The 23,347-nt window shown below is 40.1% G+C and overlaps 2 protein-coding genes across 7 annotated transcripts in view; both read right to left on the bottom strand.

Annotated features, from left to right (window-relative positions):
• The window catches only part of LOC112966987 (ATP-binding cassette sub-family A member 10-like), a 30,733-nt gene extending 21,583 nt beyond the window's left edge, over positions 1 to 9,150 (bottom strand). The window contains exons 1-8 of the mRNA XM_026067654.1: positions 9,125 to 9,150; positions 7,792 to 7,919; positions 4,773 to 4,885; positions 4,027 to 4,237; positions 3,342 to 3,500; positions 2,465 to 2,565; positions 1,408 to 1,634; positions 145 to 283 (exon numbers count right to left, since the gene is read on the bottom strand). Of these exons, the coding sequence (XP_025923439.1) occupies positions 145 to 283; positions 1,408 to 1,634; positions 2,465 to 2,565; positions 3,342 to 3,500; positions 4,027 to 4,237; positions 4,773 to 4,885; positions 7,792 to 7,919; positions 9,125 to 9,150 (1,104 nt within the window). The remainder of the gene's footprint in view (positions 1 to 144; positions 284 to 1,407; positions 1,635 to 2,464; positions 2,566 to 3,341; positions 3,501 to 4,026; positions 4,238 to 4,772; positions 4,886 to 7,791; positions 7,920 to 9,124) is intronic.
• A 2,302-nt stretch (positions 9,151 to 11,452) lies between these two features.
• Positions 11,453 to 23,347, bottom strand: part of ABCA5 (ATP binding cassette subfamily A member 5) — a 53,757-nt gene continuing 41,862 nt past the window's right edge. For all 6 annotated transcript variants that reach the window (XM_026067515.1, XM_026067514.1, XM_026067510.1 and 3 more), the window contains 15 exons: positions 23,223 to 23,336; positions 22,846 to 22,983; positions 22,238 to 22,312; positions 21,596 to 21,687; positions 20,490 to 20,616; positions 20,100 to 20,217; positions 19,887 to 19,978; positions 19,542 to 19,717; positions 18,803 to 18,878; positions 18,623 to 18,717; positions 17,706 to 17,825; positions 17,328 to 17,477; positions 16,206 to 16,285; positions 15,885 to 15,940; positions 11,453 to 15,142 (listed from right to left, as the gene is read on the bottom strand). In XM_026067515.1, the coding sequence (XP_025923300.1) occupies positions 15,035 to 15,142; positions 15,885 to 15,940; positions 16,206 to 16,285; positions 17,328 to 17,477; positions 17,706 to 17,825; positions 18,623 to 18,717; positions 18,803 to 18,878; positions 19,542 to 19,717; positions 19,887 to 19,978; positions 20,100 to 20,217; positions 20,490 to 20,616; positions 21,596 to 21,687; positions 22,238 to 22,312; positions 22,846 to 22,983; positions 23,223 to 23,336 (1,617 nt within the window). In that variant the 3' untranslated portion in view covers positions 11,453 to 15,034. The remainder of the gene's footprint in view (positions 15,143 to 15,884; positions 15,941 to 16,205; positions 16,286 to 17,327; positions 17,478 to 17,705; positions 17,826 to 18,622; positions 18,718 to 18,802; positions 18,879 to 19,541; positions 19,718 to 19,886; positions 19,979 to 20,099; positions 20,218 to 20,489; positions 20,617 to 21,595; positions 21,688 to 22,237; positions 22,313 to 22,845; positions 22,984 to 23,222; positions 23,337 to 23,347) is intronic.

Here is a 23,347-nt window from a genome sequence, read left to right as displayed (position 1 = left end):
CTAAGCAGCGCAGCAGCAGTTTTTTTGTTACTTCCTCCTACAATGCCCTGCCCTAGAGTATTCTGTAATCTAAGTTTATAAATACTTTAATTAGCAAGTGGAAAAAAATCCTTGCATCATTTAAAAACACAGAAGCAGACTTACAGATGCTATGCCATAAAAGAAATAAAAGAAAAATATTTCAGCAAAGCTGCCTTCCAAGAAAACTTCTCGAATCGTGACCACTGTCAGCAGGCTTGATAGTATTGCAATGTAAACAGTGTATAGCAAGCTCCAGGATAACCTGCAAATGAAGGCACAGTTATTTTTATGTCTGTAAACGACAGCAGTTGCCATGACATATCTGGTACAAGACACTCTTTTTAATGCAAATGCTTAGTAACTCTCTAAACACGCTTCTGTGTACAGTTTCTAGCCCAGCGCGCGCCAGCAGTGTGCTGTGCACCTGCGAGGCTGCAAAGCCCCGGACGTCCCCTCCTTGCCAGAGGAGGTGCAGAAGCGTTTTTGCTCCCTGTTGCACTGAGGTGGGAACACGGGGTGCTGCCTTACATCTACCCACGAATCTGCAGTGCAACGGCACAGGCAAGAAGCCAAGGGGCATTTAAATGGAGGCTCTGCAGCCAGGACTATTTATTATGTTTTTCCTAATGACCTAATATAATCATGCTTAGAAGGCTTTGGAAGCAAATCTTTCCTGCTTTGGTAGACCATTGATCATTTCCAACGTACTCCTAAATTTCTCATTTCCTCACTTTTTTGTTCTCTGTGCTTACTGACTCATTTCCTGTAGGCATACGAAAACTAGACTCCAAGATCTTTGCTGCATGGAGCATGCTCTACCTCTCCGTTTGGAGGAGAGAAGACCTTTATATAACAAAAACATAAATCCGGTATCAGAGTAACATGCTTGGAAAATCAGGTCCTCCAGCAAACGATACACTACCGATAAAAGCAGCACAGGTTTTTATGCATCGCTACAACAACACGCGAAAGCTTGCTTCAGAGAGTCCGCGCACACGGCTAGACGATCACAACCGACTGCTGCTGGCATCTCCTGGATTCCTGCTTCTCAGCTGAGTGGTGGCAGCAGACCCATGTCCATACCTGACATACATGCTCAGGTAACGTGCTTACTTACCATTGGGAAAGTATAAAGAGCTCATACACTGCAAGTTATTGCATCTCATGACCAGCAGAAGAAACTCTAAGCCCTGGTAGCTTCACTGCTGGCAGCCGGGCAGTTGAGGACACTGAGCCCATGCATGGCAGGTGGTCTCCTGCTCAGCCCGTCACTGGGGCTCCCCGAGTTTGGAAATGAAGCTGAGCTGCCCTACGGACTGACACTTTTATTCTAGCAAATACAATTCCTGCAATTATGTCCACTTTATCTCCTTCTATTAGACTTACCAGAATGCAATATCTTGTAAACCCATTGCTGTCATTAAAACCTTGAGCTTCTTTTTCTCTCTTGTAACCTTCATTGATAAAAAGTACATGTATGGAGAGAAACACAATAGAACGTAAAAAATGAACCAAATATATTGAAATTTTTCTAAAGGCTTCATCAAGGGTGATTTCAGACGAATGCCACTAATTGACTTCATCTCTTCCCAGACAGAATGATTTGTTTTCACCTAAAGAGCAGAAATTAGCCATTAATTTGATTTTTCATAATGAAACAGTCAACATCAGAATAAAGACCTATTCATAAGCATTAAAGTTATTAGCTTTTCAATGACAATGTTAAGTTCTTAAGTGGCAAATTAGTCTCAATATTTAATATATTTCCATATTTCCATGTAATAAATAACTATGCTGCCTTGAGGTATGAGTACAACCATGACCTAAAAAAACCCAGATGGAACAGAAACATAACAGAAGCAGTACAGAAGTTATAGTATAGCTAAAGGACAGGAAATGCACAGCTTCACTGCTCTGTAAATATTGTGTTTGGAGTCAATCAGTTTTTTATGATGAAACAGCTTTCCACTGAAAAACAGAGTTTGGAAAACAGTGAATATTTCAAATTTATTTTTCAAAATGGACCAATTTGATAAAAACCAAAATCTCAAAAACAAGACAAAAGTTTTGGCTATGGTGTTTCCATTCATTTTACTGTAACTTTTCCTGTAAATTTGCAAAAAAATAAAGGAAAAAAAATGAGGAAACAAAATGACTTTTGCCTCCACAAAGGGATGGTCAATCTCTAAGTGAGCCACAGTCCATAGTTACTCCACGGCTTGGTTCTGACTGCTAATTTTCAGTGTAATACAGGAAATCTCTTGTACCCAAATCATAGGTGCAATTTGCCAAGATGATCCATCGTTCCATTAACTTTTGAATCACACTAGTATTTAAAAATTAATGATCACAGAAAATGAACTGTTTTTTTTTTTCTTTTGTAAAGTTGAGTAACTCGGAAAAAACAAACAGAAAATATATTTTCCACCATGATCATACTTACTTCTATTATTGCTGCATCAATGCTGGACTGCAGTGATAAAAATCCCTTGTACCAGTATGAAGGAACGCTGCAATAGCTTTCTGAATAATCGAAGCAGGAGTCTGTAGGAAAAAAAGAAAATGAAGCATTTAACCTGTATATGTACATATACATACACATACGCATATACATCTACACACACACACACACACGTGTGTGTGTGTGTGTGTGCGCGCGCGTGCGCGCATATGGTGGGGGAGGTGACAGTATATTTAACCTCAGAGTTAGAAAATTAAGATTTAGTATTACTCAGTCTTTCCCCTGGAGCTGCCATTTTCCCCCAAGAATGATGCAGTTTTGGGAGTTGATGGCTCTGGCTCCATGGACCACCTGATGCAACATCAACGTCGTCTTCACCGTGCTGCAGAGCCAGCCAAGCTCAGCCTTCCCAGCACTTCTGGCAGACACTCTCCTATTCTGTTTCAGATGGTTTATTTCTTTTAGTCAGCAAATAGGGGTGCGTTTGGTCTTACCAAAGAAAGATGTGGACAAATGTGTGTGCATGTTTATTTTTTAATATATTAAATGTGTATCAATATATTGATATGTTAGAAGTAGGTTAGTGCACACAATGTTCATTTTCAATGCATGATCTGACATGGTATGACACAGAGGGAGCGTGAGAGCAAGGAATTTTGAGAATGTGTGTTAACATTTTTTTCCTGCCATTTAAATTTCTTTTTAAGGAAACAAAAATTCAAAAACCCAATTGTTATACTTTCTTGAAGTATTTAACACATACAGCCTAGATCCCTTCCAAGTGGCAAGGCAGCACAGAGATTCATCTAAGCAGTTTGTTACATAAAATCAATTCTAAAGGTTCATTTATTTCTGTTACCTATATCATCAAAGGCATCATTTGGAATTATCACCCTGTAGCTTTTAAATCTGAGACTATAGGAGGAGTCATCCTTAAAAACAACACCAATAAGGTCTCTACTCAAACTTCCATTTGTTTCCAGGATTTTCTCATTTTCCACTTCTTCTGTTTTTATACCTGTCATTTCCAAACAAAACAAAACAAAAAAAACACAGCAGAATTTCTGATTAGTGATACAACAACATGAAAATACGTGTCAGCCACATTTTGTACTCCTATAAATTGTGTCGGCCAATCCTCCCCCCTCCCCAGTTTTGTTTGTTGTTTTTTTTTGGGGGGGGTAGCTTTTTTTTAAGGTATGCAAGGGACTCTACTCAATATATTCTGCAATGAATTATCAATAAGAGGAGATTCAATAGACATAGAAGGAATTTCTCTGAAGCCTTTCCCCCCACTGTTAAATAAAATACTTTGGTCTGGAAAGACTCCCGGCCATCTCCCTGATCATCAGTCAGGTGTGTGCATTGTAGCTGGGCCAGCATGAAATCAAATCTTTGGCCCAGAGACAATCTGCTAAGAAAGGACCAAAAAAGGTGACAGCTGCAACCAGGCCCCTAACACCAATAGTGCAGACTGAAGTACTCGTACCATCAGGGTGGAACAGATACTGTAACTATAAACAAGGATTTAACAGCAGCATTACCCATCATTACAGAATCTGAAGCCACTTTATTCATTATTTGCCTGGTGGTGCTTGTTACAGGTGTATATACAAGTTCAGCTCCAGTAGCATTAAAGGCAGGATCATCTAAGCGTCCAAGGAATCCATAAGGGATTTCTTGCCGTGGGAGAGTGGATACCATTATTGATGATATGAATATTGCGAAGATAAAAACCAGCGACGTAATCCATTCCTAGATGAAAGGGAGGAAATAAAGGTGAGCAACAGCACAGTGTTTTGAAGTTAGGTGGTATGGAAGAAGTCTGGTCCTGCTTCAAGGACTCTTCTCATTAAGCGCTGATCTGACTGCAAGGTCCAGGTCCTCCAGACATTAATGTTTTCTTTTTGTAAATGAGGAAGAGCTATTTTTCAGGTGTAATAATTTTAGAATAAAAGGAATGTTTGAAGTGAAAAACATGTTTTCTTAGTACCAGAGCCAACGAGATCTGCAGATCATTTTGTACCAGTAATTGTGAATTGGACATTGTGTTCTTCTGGACAGCGCAGAAATCAGATCAACAACTGAAAGCAATAAGCCAGCTTTGAAGCAAGCTGTTATTATGCTGTGATATTGTTGTGTCACTGAAATAATTGTAACTGCTGACATTTTCCAGAGAACCACATTATCAGCTGAGGCTTTTCATACACCACCTGCTAGAAAAACAACACAGCATAAAAACACTTCACAGTGGAAATCCTATCTTCTCCTTGGTAGGACAGATACTTGCCTGAAAACTTTCCATTTTCATCCTCCACACCATAAGAATATTTTTCCATAAGAGAGCACGAGTTTGTTGAAATATTTTTGAGGCTTTCTCACATATTCTCCGCATTTTCCCAGCTAGGATGAGAAATAAAAGAATATCATTTAGAATAACACAGATTACTGAAAGTTAATATATTCATTTGGGTAAACTCCACTTCAGAGAAAGCCAAAGAACATGGCAAAGGTTAAGAGCTTTCCCTGTTTTACAGTTTGGACATCCAAGGAGAAGATCAAAGGAAATGGTCCAAGATCGCACAAGAGGCCACAGAGCTGTGCTGGACACAGCTGTCTTTCAGATTCACAAATTAATCCTACTTCATCCCAAAGAGACTTAGCAGAAAGATGCATTTAACTAGCTATAATTTGATTCATCAACTACATAAAATGAACAACAGAAACGCTATTCTCTTCTGTACTAAAAATTTGAAAGGAGTGGCAAATAAAAGAAAGAATGTTTAATTCTCAAAACATTTTTTATCCAGTTATTCAAAGCACTTGAAGTATCTATAATTCGCAGCAACAGCGTGAATTCCAGCTTTTGAGCAYAGTAGTTCTGGTTTACACCGCACATCCAGCTGAGCCTCAAGCCCTGCACTTTGTGCAGCGGAGCGATGCACTGCCTCAGACACGCGGAGTTTGCTGGCAAGCCACCGCTCACGCCGCCGGCTCCCGACGTCGCAGCGAGCCCCWGAGCTCCCCGTTACGAACGGCCTGTCTCCCCGCACGGACCACAGCGGGAAGGCAGCTGCCATTCGGGAGACCAAGTTAGAAACTTCGGTCAGATGCTAAAAGTGGCTAAAATAGACGCTGTCACCATCTCCCTTAAATGAGTTAGAGACCTACTTGTCACGCTTTCACACAAACGCTAACATAACTAATAACAGCTCTGATATAGCTAGAGCAAGGGAATATTAAGAAAACACTGGTTTGTTCCTTTCTACCCACCTAAATACTAAGCAGGGAAATATTGGAGTTGGGGAATTCTTATTTCAGCTCCAGCTTTGAGCACACAGCCACGCGGCAAACATCCAGGGCAGGACCAGCAGCAATTTCAGAGTTACACCACCTTCCCAGAACAAGAGCTGGGGAAGGAGCCTCAAAACATATTTTTGTATTTTATCCTTTAGAATGACTGAAACCCAAACCAAAGCAACCTCAAATGCACTGTGCTCTTTTCCCTTTGGACATCATTTCCTGATTTCGCAGATTGGGCAGCTGAAGTTAATAAACAATTCTACTACTCTGTTCCCTTCATTGTTTGTTTTTGGAAGAATTAAATATTTGCATACTCCAGGGGCAGGGGATCCAGAAACTCTGTTTACCCTTCGACTGTTAGCATAAAGTCTTATCTCCATGGAGCTCTGCTTTTTTTGCCTGAAACTTTCTCCTGTACTTAGACATCACAGTCTACTATGAAGGTTAAAGGCAATTAGGAAATGATTTCTAGGAAGTGCTACTTTTTTGCACAAGTGTGGATTTCACTCTTCACGAACCAAAACCAGCAGCCCCTCAGCAACAAGATATTTGGGCAGTAAACAAAGTTTCACGCTGGAGTATTTGGGGAACAAGAAAAACATTATGGTCTTGTAAAAATTGCACTGAATTTCTACAGACATAACAGAAAAACTTCATTAAAAAAAGTCTAACTAAATTTGTACCAGTTTTATCCTGACAGCAAAAATAAGGTTAAGAAGCACATATCCCCTGCAACCTGAAACATTAAGTTGCCAGAAAGTCAAACAGACGATGATGCCTACAAATGCTGTATGAACTTTGTCAGGAAGAATTTCAATTTCAATTTGATATTAAAAGACAAAATTTCAGCAGGAAAGATGCATGCCTACATCTGCAAGACCTGAGATTTGAAACAGCAGGTTTGGAAGACATAAAACAAACAGCCAGAAATATATTTTGAAGTAACAACATTTGAGAAGCCATTACCTAGAGCATCACTTGTAAAAGTAATGGTATCACTAAACGTCCCTGGAAAAATTTCCTATTTGAGGACTCAATAAATGCACCCACACTTCTTGTTCTCCAGGAACGCAACTCCTAATTACTGCAGTAGTGGGAATTTGTGTCTAGTCTTGTTATATCAAAGGTTGTCCCAGAAAGGCATGTCCCATATAAGCACTTCATTTCTTCATTTACTTACAGTCTCAGGGATTTCCTAGTTGGCACCTCCTCAGATTTTTCTCTTAAGAAAAATTAACAGAGCACATTGTGACTAACTCCTAAAAGCTGCTCTTCAGGATTACTGGCAGGAAACTTCCAGTGCTGGCCAGAAATACAGAAACGTGGGTTGCATCTTGCTGTGCTTCCAAGGGGAGCCGCTGACTTTCCAGGAGGCAATGATTAGTCCCTGCATGGAGGGAGCGCGGAGGTGACCACGTTCTCTCAGTGCAGTCCTGTTTACAAATTACTGCAAAACCAAAAAACTGCAGCTGGCTCCTAAACAACCCTATCTTTACCACCTGATGAATGTAAGACAGTTTTGTACTAATTCCCCTCTTTAATACACAGTTTTTAAAACTTTTTTTTCTCCTATTTTCAGCTGCAGAAAGTTAGCTCTAAACCTGTCCTGTATCAGAGTCCAACATTTTAATTTATACAGAGAAGGGAACTTTGACAATCCCCATTTTTAGAAGCTGTTACTGATGATAGCAAGGCCAGGGGAGGGAGGGGAACGAAGGGACAAGTAGTTAGCTGGCAGCACCTAGAGCTGGAGCCTTCAACCTGCAGTGCTCAGCCTACAGCAGTAGATCTGCAGCAAGAATCACAATCCACACACATCCAGAAAAGGAGAACATTTTTGTTCCTTTGCCTCTTAAACATTTGGAGAGTACAGCTTTTGTTCTTTTAACATAACACCGTATTAAAAGAATAGGAACAAAAATCATGAAATGAAATGCAACCCCCCCATGAAAATGCAACAGGTATAGTTTTTTCTGCTTACAAAACAGAAACATGGAACTTCTTACCTGGTAATGTGTTTTCCATTAGAAGTATGTCTCCTGCAGCTCTGAGATGTCTGGGCTCTTCGTCTCTTTGCGGTCCTGGAGATGGTTCAGCACTGTAACRCAGCCTGCTGGCCTTGCCTCTCTCCAGCCTGACGTCACGGAGTTAGTTCACAGTGGTGCGAACGCTCTCAACATTTCTGGAGCAACAGCAATGATTGTGCTAACCAGTGAGCTATCTGGAGTAACACCTACAAACCAGATTGGCCTAGAGCTTGGAGATATTAACACTACATTTTGCTGCATTTTAATATGACGCATGCATAGTGTGTAATATCATAGCACATTTCTACAGGGCTTACAACCTATGTATATATCATGAAATAAAGTGAAGAAGTATCAAAACACAAGCTAAGTGTGAATTGACATAAAAGTCATTTTTAAGAAGAAAAATACTCGATTGTAAAAAAAAAAAAGTCCACTCAATTTTGCCATACTGACAACAAAAAGACACTTTCCAACAAAATAGTTTTAAAGGAAAAATTCCGACCGGCTTAAATGTTTGTTCATGCATTTACCTTTGCTAAGGATTTCCCATGTGCTCCGATCAGACTGGTGGAGAATTGCAGCAGGAGTGCTGCTGTGCGCTGAGATGGGGGTGGTCACAAGTTCCTGACCTTACTCCAGCTCGGTGGTGAAGAAACTAAGTCCTTGCCTGGTAGCAATGAATTATCTGGAGGGAAAATCTCCACCGCCTTTTTCCTATCTTGCTTAGGGACTGAGTCAGCAAGTATTGCTTCCTCTGCAGAGACGACTCCTGTGTCCAAGGACCAATGGTATTTTTTTTTCTTGTTTTTCTTCACCCCTTTTTGTTCTTAATTATTTTTGAGTTTCCACTCCTTTTCATCGCTTTTCCAGCAGCTGCCACACAGCTGGAATCAGGACAGGGAATTTATTTATTTTTTTTAATAGGTTTTCAGTGGATTTACTTTCAAAATAGGGAGGTAAGGAAATCAGATAAGCCAGGAAACACAAATGAATTGGAATTGTGTATACCCACATGACAATTCAAGTAGTTAGAAGAACGTAATTTGATTGTGCTGGAACTTCAACAGCTTAAGGACTCTGCATCTGATTTGCAGAATTAGGTAAAGAAAACAAAAGCAATCTGGCTGTCGCTTAAGAAAAGGCCGTAGCTCTTTTGCAGCTGCCGAGTTTGTCATTTCCAAGGAATGGGGTCTTTAGAAGAAGAAAGCATTGGTACTTCACTAAATAGTATTATAATATTTCACACCCACACCCACAAACACACTCTCTCCTTGGAATAGCTGGCCTAGTGCAAACAGCTCTGGCATACCTTCCTATCATCTCCAGGAAAAGCATTTTAACATAAAAACGACCTCTGTTCTTGGGACTCCTTCGGGTTTACCTTTCTGTGTGCTGGAGGACTGCTCGGGCTCTGCCGATGAGCTAGGGCTCCACATAAATCTAACTCTTTGGAGCTTCACTGAAAAGCAACTAGATAGCACATATCATCACAGAATCACAGAAGGGTTGAGGTTGGAAGGGACCTCTGGAGACCATCTAGTCCAACCCCACTGCTCAAGAAGGGTCACCTAGAGCACGTTGCACAGAATCGCGTCCAGGTGAACTTTGAATATCTCCAGAGAAGGAGACTCCACAACCTTTCTGGGCAACCTGTTCCAGTGCTCTGTTACCCTCACGGTAAAGAAGTTTTTCCTCATATTCAATGGAACTTCCTGTGTTTCAGTTTGTGCCTGTTGCCTCGTGTCCTGTCGCTGGGCACCACCAAAAAGAGTCTGGCTCCATCCTCTTGACACCCTCCCTTTAGATATTTGTGTACAGTGATAAGATCCCCCCTCAGTCTTCTCTTCTCCAGGCTAAACAGGCCCAGCTCTCTCAGCCTTTCCTCATAAGAGAGATGCTCCAGTCCCCTAATCATCTTTGTGGCCCTTCGCTGGACTTGCTCCAGTAGTGCCACATCCCTCTTGTACTGGGGAGCCCAGAACTGGACGCAGTACTCCAGATGTGGCCTCACCAGGGCTGAGTAGAGGGGGAGGATCACCTCCCTCGACCTGCTGGCAACACTCTTCCTAATGCACCGCAGGATACCATTGGCCTTCTTGGCCACAAGGGCACATTGCTGCCTCATGCTTAACTTGGTGTCCACCAGCACTCCCAGGTCCTTCTCCACAGAGCTGCTTTCCAGCAGGTCAGCCCCCAGCCTGTACTGGTGCTGGGGGTTATCATCTTAAAATCCTGTCAGTAAGATCACTAAGCAGCTGCACCACAAGGTTTTCGAGGAGGGAATTCAGGGCCAGCCAGAGACAACAGCCCTTCCAAATCTACCAGGAGGAGAAAAGGATATGGACATGGAGTCAGTGCCCTCAGAGGGGAACACTCGAAACAATTAATTTTAGAAAAAAGGAGAACTGAAAGCTACAGAAAACTGTCCCCTGACCCCCCCCCCCCAAAAAAAAAATAAAATCAGAACTAGGGGCTTTCTGAAGATTTCCAAGGCAACAAACACTACAGGAAAATTAACTGATCTTCTCTTTATAAAATGACAAGCTATCCCTAAGACAACACTGAATAAAAATTAGTATGAAAACCTGGAAAATTCAATCAAGTGCTGGCTTGATTTCTTCAGAATTAATTTTTCCTGATGGGCACAGCAGTGTCCTCTCTAGGCACAAGCACGAACTCCTGTTGTTGCATTAGGTCCTCAAATGACCTGCAGTGCTGGAAGCGAACCCGTCCTCCTCGGCCCCACGTCTCTTCAGCAATCATCGCATTTCAGGCAGGGGCCTGAACCTGCAAAACCCAGCGCCTCTCCCCTCACACCCACCCAGCCACACAGTGAATTTGTCTGAGGCACTGATCCAACTGAAAATGAACTGCTTTTCTTGGTGGGGTGAGTTTTTAAGTGGATAAATGTGATTCATCTCCACAGATGCACAATTACCAGTACCGGGAATATGCAACTGCCTTGGGATCACTTTTAGCCAAAGTCCGAAGTTGCACTGAACTGATCTGGCTGTGAAATGCGACACTGCTGTGGGGTGCTGAATCCAAAGTATCGCAATATCATTTTTTTTGGTGATTCATTACCACCAATTACAAAACACTGTACTTTCCTGAATCTAATTAAAAACATGATCTTAATCCCTGCATTAAAAAGCCAGTGATTAAACCCACCGTTTTCACGATCTATTCAGCCTCATCTTCACAACTTGGAGTGGCAAATAAAACTAAAGGAACTTAAACAAAACCAGGAACCCCACAAAACCCACAGACCAAACACAAATAAGGACCAAATCCAATAAAGGATTTAGGTGTTAAAAGGAAGACTCAGGATTTAGATACCAAATCCCAGACTGCAATCCAAAAACCTTCCGTCTGAGCTGCTGTCCCATCCTCTCCGGCCTCACCGCGACGGCCGAAGCAGCCAGCCCCGTGTCCCAGCGGGAACCCAGACTCGGTGCTCTCTGTGGAAGCCCCAGGAGCTGCAGGGGAACAGCTGTTCTTCACCCAGCCTGGCCGGACTTGCAAAGCTCACTTACCTTTATGCCCTGGGGCTCTCCAAGGAACATCAGAAGCCCTACTTCTAGCACAGCAAAACACATGCATAATAGAAACACAAGATTTAACAATCCAATCCTCCTTTATTTCAGTAGCACTTTCTGCTGGAAAAGGAAAAAAAAMCAAGAACATCTCAACTTACTTTATAAATACAGCAAAGTGATAAATGAAAAAAAAGCCCACAAAATAAACCACAAATGACTCAAAGTACCCAACTGCGACATCAGGATGAGCATTAGAAGTATAACACATTCAAACCTTTACCTTCTGTTTCTTAGTACCAGAAATACTGGCCGTCCTCTATGTAACAGACTGCACTCACTATACAGACATATTTTTAAATAAGGGCTTTCCTTGCTAACGTGAACAAGATTAGAATTATTAAATTCCCCCATATAAAAACATATCCTTATACTAACCCTACATTTACTTTGGTAAATGTATCTTCAAAGTTTTGTATATACTAGCTAATTACTCCTCACAACATCCTTGCAAGGTAGGTAAAGAATCATTATACCTGGGAAYGCTGCACCAAGTTAAATCATTTGCCTCAAGTCCCACGGGCACATCACACTCAGAACGTGAACCTGAATCCAGCACTGCCTTGTCTTCCAGCTCTGTTTTATATCCTAAATCACAAACTGGCTCTCATGATGGTATAGTTGGGATTCAGTTCATCACTGATAACAGCTGAACTGCAACAGAGGGACTCATAACTTCAGGAATAAAGCGCTTTCTTGGGTTTTCAGGCTATTGTATTGTTTGATTTTGCATCCATTTTTCTCTGTTCTTGCAATTATAGATATCGAGTGACACTTTGTAAGACTCTTGGTTACAGTACAATACTATTTTGGCGAAGTTTTGGGGTGGTATTTTATACCACATTGAAATATGGTATTGCCAGATAAAACAGAAGATCCTACCCAAATATGCAGTTAACTTAATGAGCCAAATTCTTTGTACAAGTAGCTGTATGAATGCAGTGCCACCATCAACTGGGTTATGCCAGTATAAACAAGAAAAATACCAAGCTGAGCAAATCTAGATGCCAACGAAGTTTTCATGTGGCCCATTAGAAATAGTCACCTACCAGAAAAGTTTCAGTGATGTTATCCAAACAAATATTATGGTATAGAGTAAGAATTGCTTTACAGCCTATTAACTATGGCTGTAAATAAAAGAGAATAAAATTGAGGAAAGATGTCAAGGATAACAAGTCAAAACCGTACTTTCRTAACTTTATGTGAAAAGAGTATGCTGCACATTGCTAGACATATGTACAGATGACACAGCTGAAGCAGTTTTAATACAATTTACAAGGAGAGACAAAATTAAGAAGTGCAACATGATTTGGAGAAAACATTTATCTTGTACGTATATTCATGGGAAAGTATCATGAGACAAAATTCTCAGTCTCACCTTTATTACAGAGAAACATTCAGAAATACTGGCCAGCTGCAGGGATGTAGATGGGAGCAAYTGGCTGGTGGATTCCTAGGTGCTAAATAAAAGAGAGCAATAGGACTGCACGAATGAAAGGGCTGAATTTGGGTCATTTGTCCTTTCTGACAGGGAAGCTTCAGCCTGCAAAAGATTGCTACTGGAGCTGCAGTTTACACACTAGTGCTTTAAATCAGTTCATTACCACTATTTCATTTGCAGCACACCAGAACTGGGCACATACAAGTACCCATTGCATAAGGCTTATCAGATTGTCTGCTCTCCTATGGGAATGGGCACCTTCCCCTTGGGAAGCAAACCACAGTCAGGAGGCACATGGGACATCAAGATGTTTGTGCAATTCCTGGGCTCAAATTTAATTACAAAACAAAATCTATACTGTTATATGCAATCATAAGGGTACAAAGGAAGAGGGAAGATTTGTACATATAGATTCATGTCTTCCCATACTGAATTAAATAACGAAGTTTCTATGGATACTGATGAAAACAGATTTGGGCTCTCAACCTTCTAATAAATCATTACCATAAATATTACCTAATTATTGCCTGGTAATTATACATAGTTGGGAAACAAAACTTTGCCTTAAGCCATAGTCTTCTGAGTTTTGACAAGAAAAACAAGGGTATTTTCTAACTTTAGCGTGAGCATACAGAATTGATATGACTTATGAAGCCAATGTTTTGATATAAATGCACCACTAAATTTGTTCATTGCAGAACACAATGAACTATTAACAATCTTTAATTTCACCTCATAAAACTAAATAAGCAATGATACCTTTGTGTAGAAAAACAAAAATAATGCATCTTATACATACATCTGTCACATCTGAGAATAAAGGATCACATATTCCACTCCTATTAGTCCTCCTACTGTAAACTAAAAGCACCATTCCTACTGATGAGGTTGTGCATTTGGACCTTATGCTTTTGGGTTTACGAAGCTGAATGAGAAACTACCATGCCAGGAAGAAGCAAACATTCATGTGCTGAGCACACTACTGCATCACTTACTGCTATCACAACAAAGATGGATTATAAAATATTGTTGCATGTACTTACAAATTTGTTGTTAAGAACAATGAAAACATCTAAAAAGGACTGTGTCTAAAAACAGCTGGCAGGATAAATGTGATTACATCCAATAAAAGAATTAGACTGCATTGACAAAGACTAGAAATACTGACATTTCTGCAAATATCGTAACTACACAGTTGTTATGTCTTTGTACTTTTTCCAAAAGGGGGAAAAAAGCATCCATTACTGTATACCCCATTTAACCCCACAGTGCATGCATTATAAACATTAATGCCACCCAGAATGGCAGCATGATTTAGGCAGAGCCGCCAATTTGCAATAGAAAGGAAYATACGGTTGGTGAGTGCCACATTATATCTGTAAATGAACATTTATACATCAGCTGGATACCAAGCTAAGCTCATTGTGTAACTTAGGACCCTATTCACAGCGAATACAATACTTCGGAGTGATTTTTCCTCTCAGACAGGAGGACCTCCTCTAAGCAGGTGGCAGTGAAAGAAAGCTGTGCCCTTGGGTACAGACCTATGACCGGCACTTCTGCGTGCAACAGCAATGCCCACAGACGGCACAGGGTAAAGACGGCCACTGAGAAACAGCAACAGGACCCAGTGGGGCAAGATCTATGCCAGGCTACTGTTTTTGCCAAAATGAATCGTTTTCCACAAGGCCTGCTTAACCTCACACATAGCCCTGACACCAAATAACTCCTAAGCCTGCAGAGCTGATCAGCATCACTTCAGCATTTAAACGAGCTCTCTGCATAGCAAGTGGTGAGTATGAACGGAGGAACAAATGCGAGGTGGGTGCTGCCGTAAGAGCGGAGCAGACTGACCAAGACCAAGAGGTGATGGATTRTGTCTTGGCAGTTTCTTCTCACTCCTCACTTGCAGTAAACTAGAAAACAGTGAGCAGAAAAGGAATTTCTGAACTGACAAATTAATGATGGAATTATTCATTCAATCACTATTCAGCGAGCATTATTCATACGATCAGGAAGGTGGAACACGCTCCATTTTTCCAAGTATTGTTTTCTTTTTGCTTCCTCACTACAATGTTTTTCACGCACCTGACACCTCTCCTAATGCTCAACACGTAGTACAAAGGATTATCAGTTGTACAAAACATGAACTGTGGAGCACATCTACTGAATCTTAGAGAGTTCAAAAAACAACTCTATCCTCCTGTGTTCTTTCCCACCAAAGTGTGCTGTTCAATGTGCCAAAGCTGCTATCTTCCTCCTCTTGTTCTTTAGCAAGTTCCACAAAAACCTAAAATTGACAAAAAGGATATAAAAATATCATTGTTCCTTGTAAGAACTTTCACAGTCACAAGACGCAGAATTCACGGTAAAAACCTTGCAAATACAGAACATATTGCTTCATATCTGCGTATGTATTTCAGTTTTTAGTATTTTGGTGTTTTCTCCTTGCTTCTACCCCCCCGCACCATTTCTTCAAGAACACACTGAAAAGGAAGTTGAACCAAACACAAACTGAAGGATATTTATTGTCAGCAATAACCAATCCAGAATAAGCAATAATGAGCCTCAGCTTTACCCTCTTTTCAGAAACAAATTTCAAAGCCTATCATTTAAGTAGGTGATATTTTCCGTAATGACAGTCACTGCAGTTTACATGTTTTATTTCAAAAGAAAAGGCAAAAATGGAAATAATGCAATCAGTGGAACTGACAGCCCAAATCTGCTTTGGAAAATGGGGCCTCAGTTTCCCAGAAACATAAGAATGGGAGTCAGCACAGTCAACTTCAGCTAAATGAAAGGTGGACATCACGTTCAAGCTATCTTTACAGGGTTCACCCCGGAGCTTCCCCCTCTCACTCCTCCCTCCACTGACAACAAAGATTTGCTTAGACTGCATGCCTGACTTCTGTGTGGCAGAAGCTAAGTGAATCCACCCCCAGACACTTGTGAACATATATCTAAAAAACTGTTCCATAACATGTTCAACTGGCATGGTTTACCTTCATGAAATATAATGTGCTTTAACATACCTGTTCCAGGGTCGCCTGAGAAAAGCTGTACTCCTCAATGTTAAAGGTATGTTTTACTGTTAAGAGAATCCACAAGAGTGAATATGCATTATCTGAGACACCTTGATTTAAAATATTTTAAGCTGGTACAAATGTTTACTTTTGACTTCACAAGAGACAGAGTTGAGGACAGCAATAGTAATTAAAAAAACTAAATTAAATGAATTTGGAACGGAAATGTGAAAGTGACAAGCTAAACCATACACAGAATGAAGGCAAAGGTTTCAGTTACAAGAAACAGAATGATTTCTTTACATAATGTGTGGCAAAACACTTAATTACCTTCTTCCAGCTTTGAAAAAGAATGTGAAAGTGATTGTACATCTTCTTTAGGAATTTTATATGCCAAAACAGAGGCAAAACTGAAACAAATAAACAAACCAAAATTAACTTCAGGTGAAATTACTGAAAGCAAAAATATTAAAACACAAGTGAATTTACTTAAATCCATTTTCTAAAGGCCACTCCAGGCATTTTGACCTAGCCATCATCATACAGGAAAATAATAACGATCCAGAACTAGGAGACCAACTGGTTTATTACTCTGTCTCAAAGCAAGCAGGCCAAGGTGCATCAGCTAAGAATCCTGAGACGACCCTAGATTTTTACGCTCTTTAGCTAAGAGTCAGCCATTTATATTCTACCTATGAGTTCAGCTCATGAAAGAAAATCTGTGCCAGGGGCCTAAAAAACGTGTGATGTTTTGCCTTTAAGATGAACTTAGCCAACTGTCACAAGATTTCTTCGGACTTTCTGCTGCATCCAGTGGTTCCTGCAACCTAGACTCCAGAACAGGGAGCTGCTTTACCATATGGATTTGTTTCCCCAAAAATACACTCTCCTCCCAATGCTCCGCATTTGAGGAAATTTGCTTTTTTATGTAATTCCTACAATTCCCTTTTCTCAAATTCTCAATAATGGAAACCAAACTAGACTACAGTAACCCTAGAGTTTATACAACAGAAATTCCAAGCTATTGAGGGGCTCAGTAAAATGCTCCTGAAAAAAACAAACAACCCTGAAACTCTGAGGTATCCACAGAAAACTGTCAAACATTTGTACATAAGGGACAGTGATTTAGTGACTCAAATATTACCCACATTTCCTGGATGAAAGAGGGGCCCCTACCAAGAAGGAAGCTGTCAGGCAACAGCTATGCAGAAATCTAGTTTTGCTTCCCCTGTGCCAAACATCTGTGCACATATTGCTCAGAGATGCACAGCTCTGGCCATCAGCGCTAGCAGTCTGTTTTACTAACTTGCAAAACATTTCCTCTTTTTCAGCAATGTACAAATATTTTTTTGTTAATTTTAATATCATGGCAACCCTTATGAAGTACTGATAAGTCACTGACAAGCAGCTTGTATTAATATGAATGTTTTCTGCATATTTACTAAACTTTACCTTTCTTGACGATTTGCATTTGGGAAGATGTTCAAAATTTGTCTCTGAAGATACTCCAGCTGTTGTACATCTGCTGTTTCTTTTAATTTCATTTCCAAAAAGTATCCTCTGCCAAATTTACTTTTCAGGTGTTGAACGGTACCTATACATCTACCAATTGGTAGAGAGAGAAACAGGTGTTGTACATGTTACACCTCACTCAAAAAGCAGACTAACATTCAACAGAACCTTGTACAAGTTCAATTATGCTGCTCTAAGTCCAAAATGAAGATAATTATCTACCCGCTTTTCCAAAGAAATGTATTCAGGTCAACAGAGGTCTTATTTTCTTTTGCACAAAGCATGCACATACGGGTGGACTGCACAAGCCTGCGATACCTGAGCTGCCCAGACACCAGAATGGCCACTCGATCACACACAGCATCAGCCTCTTCCATATAATGAGTGGTCAAAATAGCTGCTCTCTCTTTATTTTTAAATGCTGCTCGAATTGCCCGCCTAAAAAAGAAAGAAGCAAACTTGAGAACACAACTGAATCAACAGTGAAACACCTCTGTAGCCGCACATAAAATGTGGGAAGGTACTGACAGGGGAATCATAAAGAGAAAGCTGCAGTCCTCCCTCCATTGTAAAAAGCTAAACAAATTCACTCTTAGCTTTCTTCTGGTTTCTGAAGTTTTTCAGCTGCTCTAGTTAAGAGCAAAATACTGAAGTATCAGTATTTTACAGAGATCTGGACAGGCAAAATTTCCCAGTACGAAGAGCATTTCCATTATGTACTAAATTTCTTCTCTCTCATCAAATGTGTAGTGTGGAGACACACTTACACCAGCCCGGTGTTTGATTTGTGGAGTAAAGGCAGCCACCTTGTTAGACTGATGTCTCTTTTTAAGGGACTTGCTGAAGCCACCGAGACATCTGACACGTTACAGTAAATCTTTGTTTAGTGTGAAAAGAGTACCTGTGATGGCCAAACAAATCCCCTTACTTCAAGAAGCAGCATTGCTCTCAAAGCCACAATTAACACCCGAACTTCTCAGAGAGATGACTCAAAACTCATACTTGTTCTTATACACTATTTTACTTTGAAGATTTTTCTCTTGACTTCCAAGCTTTTAATCTTCAAACTATTCTGAGAAAGGACACAGATGAGGTGCATCTTGCATGAAGGTACAATGTTGATTCCCTGTACTTGGCTTTCTCAGTGTTCACAGGAACGATGCACAAATAAACAGGAAAAACCCAAGTATCTTTATATATAAGCCTGCTTAAGTGTGGCACCAGATAACACTCACCACATGTGCTGTTTGGCTTTTGGATCCATTCCAGTAGATGGCTCATCTAACAATGTAATCTGAGGGTTACCCAGCATACTCAATGCAAAGCACAACTGAGAGGAAAGGAAAAGTAAAGGATAATTATGCTACAGCCTTCTGCAAACACTGAATACAACACCTTTAAAAGCTTTTCCATACCTTGCGTTTCAATCCTACTCCTAGCTTCTTTGTTGTTTTCTGCAGGTGGTCTTTGAAATCCAGGGCACTTGCAACACTGCAGAAGGAGGAGGACCACACATAAATGGCCCACATACGCCAAGAGTGCAATCTCCCTAAAGACGCTTTAGCATTCTTTGCACCATACAATATTTAAACATTTTCATTTAAAGAACTCAATCACAAATATTTTTATGATTTTATTGCTTTTTCTACAGTAAGTATCTTCCAGTGTTTTATAAGTGAAGAGAACAGACTTTCTGATATGACCTTTCCTACGAACTGACAATGTTTTACCCCCTTGTGAGAAATGGGCGTAAATCCATCAAATGTGAGAGACAAAACAACCTGCCCAGTGTCCCAGAGGAGTCTGTGGTGATAACCCAAAGAATGGCTCTAACCACTGGAGCACCTGTCCTTGCAGCATGTGCAAAGATCATCATTAGAACTTCACTCCTTGTTCAAAACATGTGGCTGAATACCCTTAAGTACTATACATCCCAGGGGAAATAACCAAATATACAAATATCAATCGAATTTTGTGTTGCTGAATCTTTATCAACTAAACTACAAGCTAACACCTGCTGAATTTGTTAAAAGGACCCTACCATAAACTGGAAAAAAAATATTGCACTAGAAAAAGGAAAAAAAAGTCACAAGATTAATATAAAAATATTTGAGGTTTTAGCTATATTTTCCTCTTCTTTACTGAACCACTTACCGTTTTAAGACTTCCTTTATATCAGTCTGACTCATTCCTTTGATAGAGCCATAAATTTCAAAATGTTCCTCCAATGTAATATCTGGCCAAAGAGGATTTGTTTGAGGGCAGTACCCCACAAATTTARCTGAATCATCTTCACTATTCAGTCCAAAAGAATAATTTCCCATCAGAACCTGCAGGAAAAATGTATAGACTTTACTCAGTAATATTTTCACAGAAATCTCACAACTTTTTATAAAAGTTTTTAYAAAGTTTTAGCAAAAAAGGAATTATGAAACCTTGTACTAATAAAAAAAAAACCACTAGATTCATTTTCTATTTAATTTGCAGCATGTAATATACCTGCCCACCAGTCGGCTCAATGTCTCCAACAAGCATATTAATTAACGTGCTTTTCCCAGCTCCATTTGGTCCTAACAATCCCAGTATTTCTCCTAAAAAAGGAATGACATACAAAGTATTGCCCGTGAGGTCCAATAAAAGGAACTGTGAATTCAAAAACAAGACCCATTTTTGTAAATGTGGCAGCTCAACAGCAAGCAATTTAACTCAAACCTTTTTTGACACAGAGGGAGACATGTTTTGTTGCCACTTTCTTTATTTTTCTCCCAAGAAGAAATTCCTTTCTTTCATCATATTCTTTATGCAAGCTGCTGACCAGAATTGCTGGTATCTAAGAGAAAACAGAGATGATGCTTAGGTCAGTAACTAAGCAAGTGGGGTTGGCGCATGGGCTCTCGGTCAGTGCCAGGAAGTAGAAGAACGTGGCTTCCCTTGCTATGGGGGGGTTGAAGTCATAAAAAACAACCCCCAAGTGCCCTTTCTGGGGTCTGAGGTGACTGCAGGAAGGGAAGGCTCCAGGAAATACTAGATTTTAATTTTTGGTAACAATGGGGTCACCTTTCATACTGCCTGCTGGAATTCAAACCAGAGGCATGGCATTACCTCTTTGCCGTTCTGGCTGCTTAACAGTTCTTTGACTCGCAGTCTCTCTGCCTTCACATCTTCATCTTCATTCTCATCATGTGGGGCATCTGGGCATTTCCATGTTTTGGCTTTTGTAAAGTATTTTCTAAGAGGAAGAAAATAAAATCAAGCCTCTATTTCAGCATTCAGATCAAACAAAGCTCTCAGAAATCAGTGGAGATTTGCCCTCTTAACTGATGGACAAAGCAATTTGTGTTTGTCAAACACAGAAGTAACATGTTTATGTAGCACATCTGAGAAGCCCCAAAAGGCAAAGGGAGAGAAAGAATGATTGCATTTATGTCATTTTTATGCCGAGTTCTTTGTTAAGAGTATCAATTTTCTAGTCAGGCAATGAGAAAGGAAGTTCATAATCATCTGCAAAGCAACAAACAAGTCTGCTTTGTTAGTGCAAGTGAACTCCATCCCAGTGGGCAGGCAAGGACCTTCCTTCTGTTACACGCTTTCCTGGATTTTACACCAGTTGTTTCTAGTTATGCATTATTAGAAGAGGCAAATCTGAGGGAAAAAAATCTCCTGTTAACTCTATTTATGTGTACATGATGTCCGTAAGAAATTCCTCATCTTGGACTGAGAAAACTTGAAGTAAAAACCATACTTTTGCTCTCTGATGACTAAATTTCAGGCAGCTGAAGTTAGGAGAGCAAATTCTTTAGGCACTTGGGATGGGATATAACTATCTAACTCTGCGGGTATGCCAAGGGAAAACCAATATCTGCAATAACTAGTCATGGTTCCCTTCTGTAAAACTTCTAAACAGTTTTCTAAACACAGGTTGAAAGTCTGAAGCTGTATGCACCTATTTTAGAACAAAATAGCATTTTATTTTAACAGAAAACATTTCTGTCAATGACGCATTAATATAGCGTTAAGTGTTAATAGAAAATGGAAGCTGTAGGGGTCAAATCAGTGCTTCCTTGTCAAAACATTTTATAACTGGATAACCCTGTGGTAACAAAAGGGATGTATGCATTACATATTCCAGTTTAACTGCCAGTGTTATTGTTAAAAACATCTTCTTCAAACTATTACTTTTTAAAAATCTATTCAACGTAGAGACAAACCTGAAGAATGGATCCTCTCTAATTGTTTTACCTCCATTCTTCACCTCAAGACATCGCAATAGGAAGAGCCACATTATACACTGCAAATAGGGCTAAAATAGACAAAAGCAATTACAGTTAATCAAAGCACTGCTAGCCATCTCCACATGGACCCTCTCTTTTGTCTTGCCCAGTTCATTCTCACTTCTTTCACAGCCTCTTTTCACCCTCTGCTTTTCCCTCCATCTGGCTTATTGTTGACAAATTTAAGTTGCCTTCCTCTAAAGCCCACTAGTGCTGGTAGATGCTGCTTAGTGAAATGATACTGAGGACTTACAACCAGAGCAAACGTYTATTTAGATTTGATGGCAATCATTTGGTCTTTGGGAAAGAGAAAGGACTGGCCCCTTCTCTGGGCTTCTTGCTTCATCAGTACAAATTCCCATAATAATGAAGATTAGTAGCAGTACCGTTAATAACACTGCTGAAGCAGATGTTGAGCTGGAGAGGCCAGTAGCTTTTACTGATATTGTTCATGCTGTACTAGGTTGCAAAGCAGGAGGCTACAGTGATGCTAACCATTAAATCAAATCTTTATTAATCTTAAAGCAGGGACCTCCCAGCAGCAGTTAATGTTTCCCTACGGCAAACAGTCACGCTTACAGCTAGAACTGCTACCAAGAGTCTGTCCCATGGGTTGTGGAATCCTTCATTCTTTTGCTGGTCTTTCCACGAGACCTGACAATGCAAAAAAACACACTCAAGTAAACAAATATCCACCAGAGGTTACCTATTCTACATCTTACTTAAATCTCAAATCAGCCATTTAAGCATTTTGAGCTCTACAGAGATCGTAGTTACACTAGTTTGAAATTAGTAAAATTGCGTAAATGTTCCTGGAGTTGCTCCCAATTTAGAGCCACAGACTGCAAATTAACCCATCCGCCCATCACTGCGTTTGCCAGAGATGGTCCCACAGCAATCAAYGCATCAAACTAGCTCCGTTCCACAGGCTGAGAAACAAATCATTTTCTATTAAATATTTAATAGAAGACTTTTTTCTTTTATCATTTTAAAACTGCAACACTAACAGGAAAGAAGTTGATTTTTTACCAGCAGTTGCTATTCTTAATGCATTCAGTGGCTATTGATGACATTAGACAGCTACGCAGATAACCGCTGTCCTACTTACATGCCATTAGAGTAAAAGACAATCACCCAATTCTAGCCATTAACAGGTGTTCTGGAGAGGATTTTCTGAATTCACTTACCTTTATAAAACAAATCAGACAGCCAATAAGGGGATAGATAGGAGTGAAGACAGAGAAGACATAATGTAGGATGCTGGTTGCAAGGTAATACCCCATAAAGAAGGCCACTTCAGTAACAACAGTACAGACCAAGGCTGTCTACAAAGAAAGGGAAAAAAAATCCATTTTTGCTCAGCTCAGACTCTTAAGGTATAAGTTATCTAATTAGAAGCAAATTTTTAAGGCTTTTACCTATGTCTCTTTATTATTGCCATATCCCAAGGTGATAAAAGTTTCAAATAAGGACACCCATTCAAGTATAGTAACTGGAAAGTCTGTTGTGGCTTTGCAGTTAACCTATCTTCATAGCTAAACAAAATCAGGATAAAGTTACTCACCACTGAAAATATAAAGGACCAAAATTCTTTTGTATTTTGCACTTTTTTAAATGTGAAGGAGACCACATAAGTGAACAGCACTACTGACGGGACATAGCCAATCAGACAAAATACCTGCGAAGATT

Source organism: Apteryx rowi, unplaced genomic scaffold (genome assembly GCF_003343035.1).
Source record: "Apteryx rowi isolate R43461 unplaced genomic scaffold, aptRow1 scaffold_26, whole genome shotgun sequence".
NCBI lineage: Eukaryota > Metazoa > Chordata > Aves > Apterygiformes > Apterygidae > Apteryx > Apteryx rowi.
The sequence above is the reverse complement of the archived record's forward strand: the minus strand, read 5'-3'. Positions and strand labels throughout refer to the sequence as shown.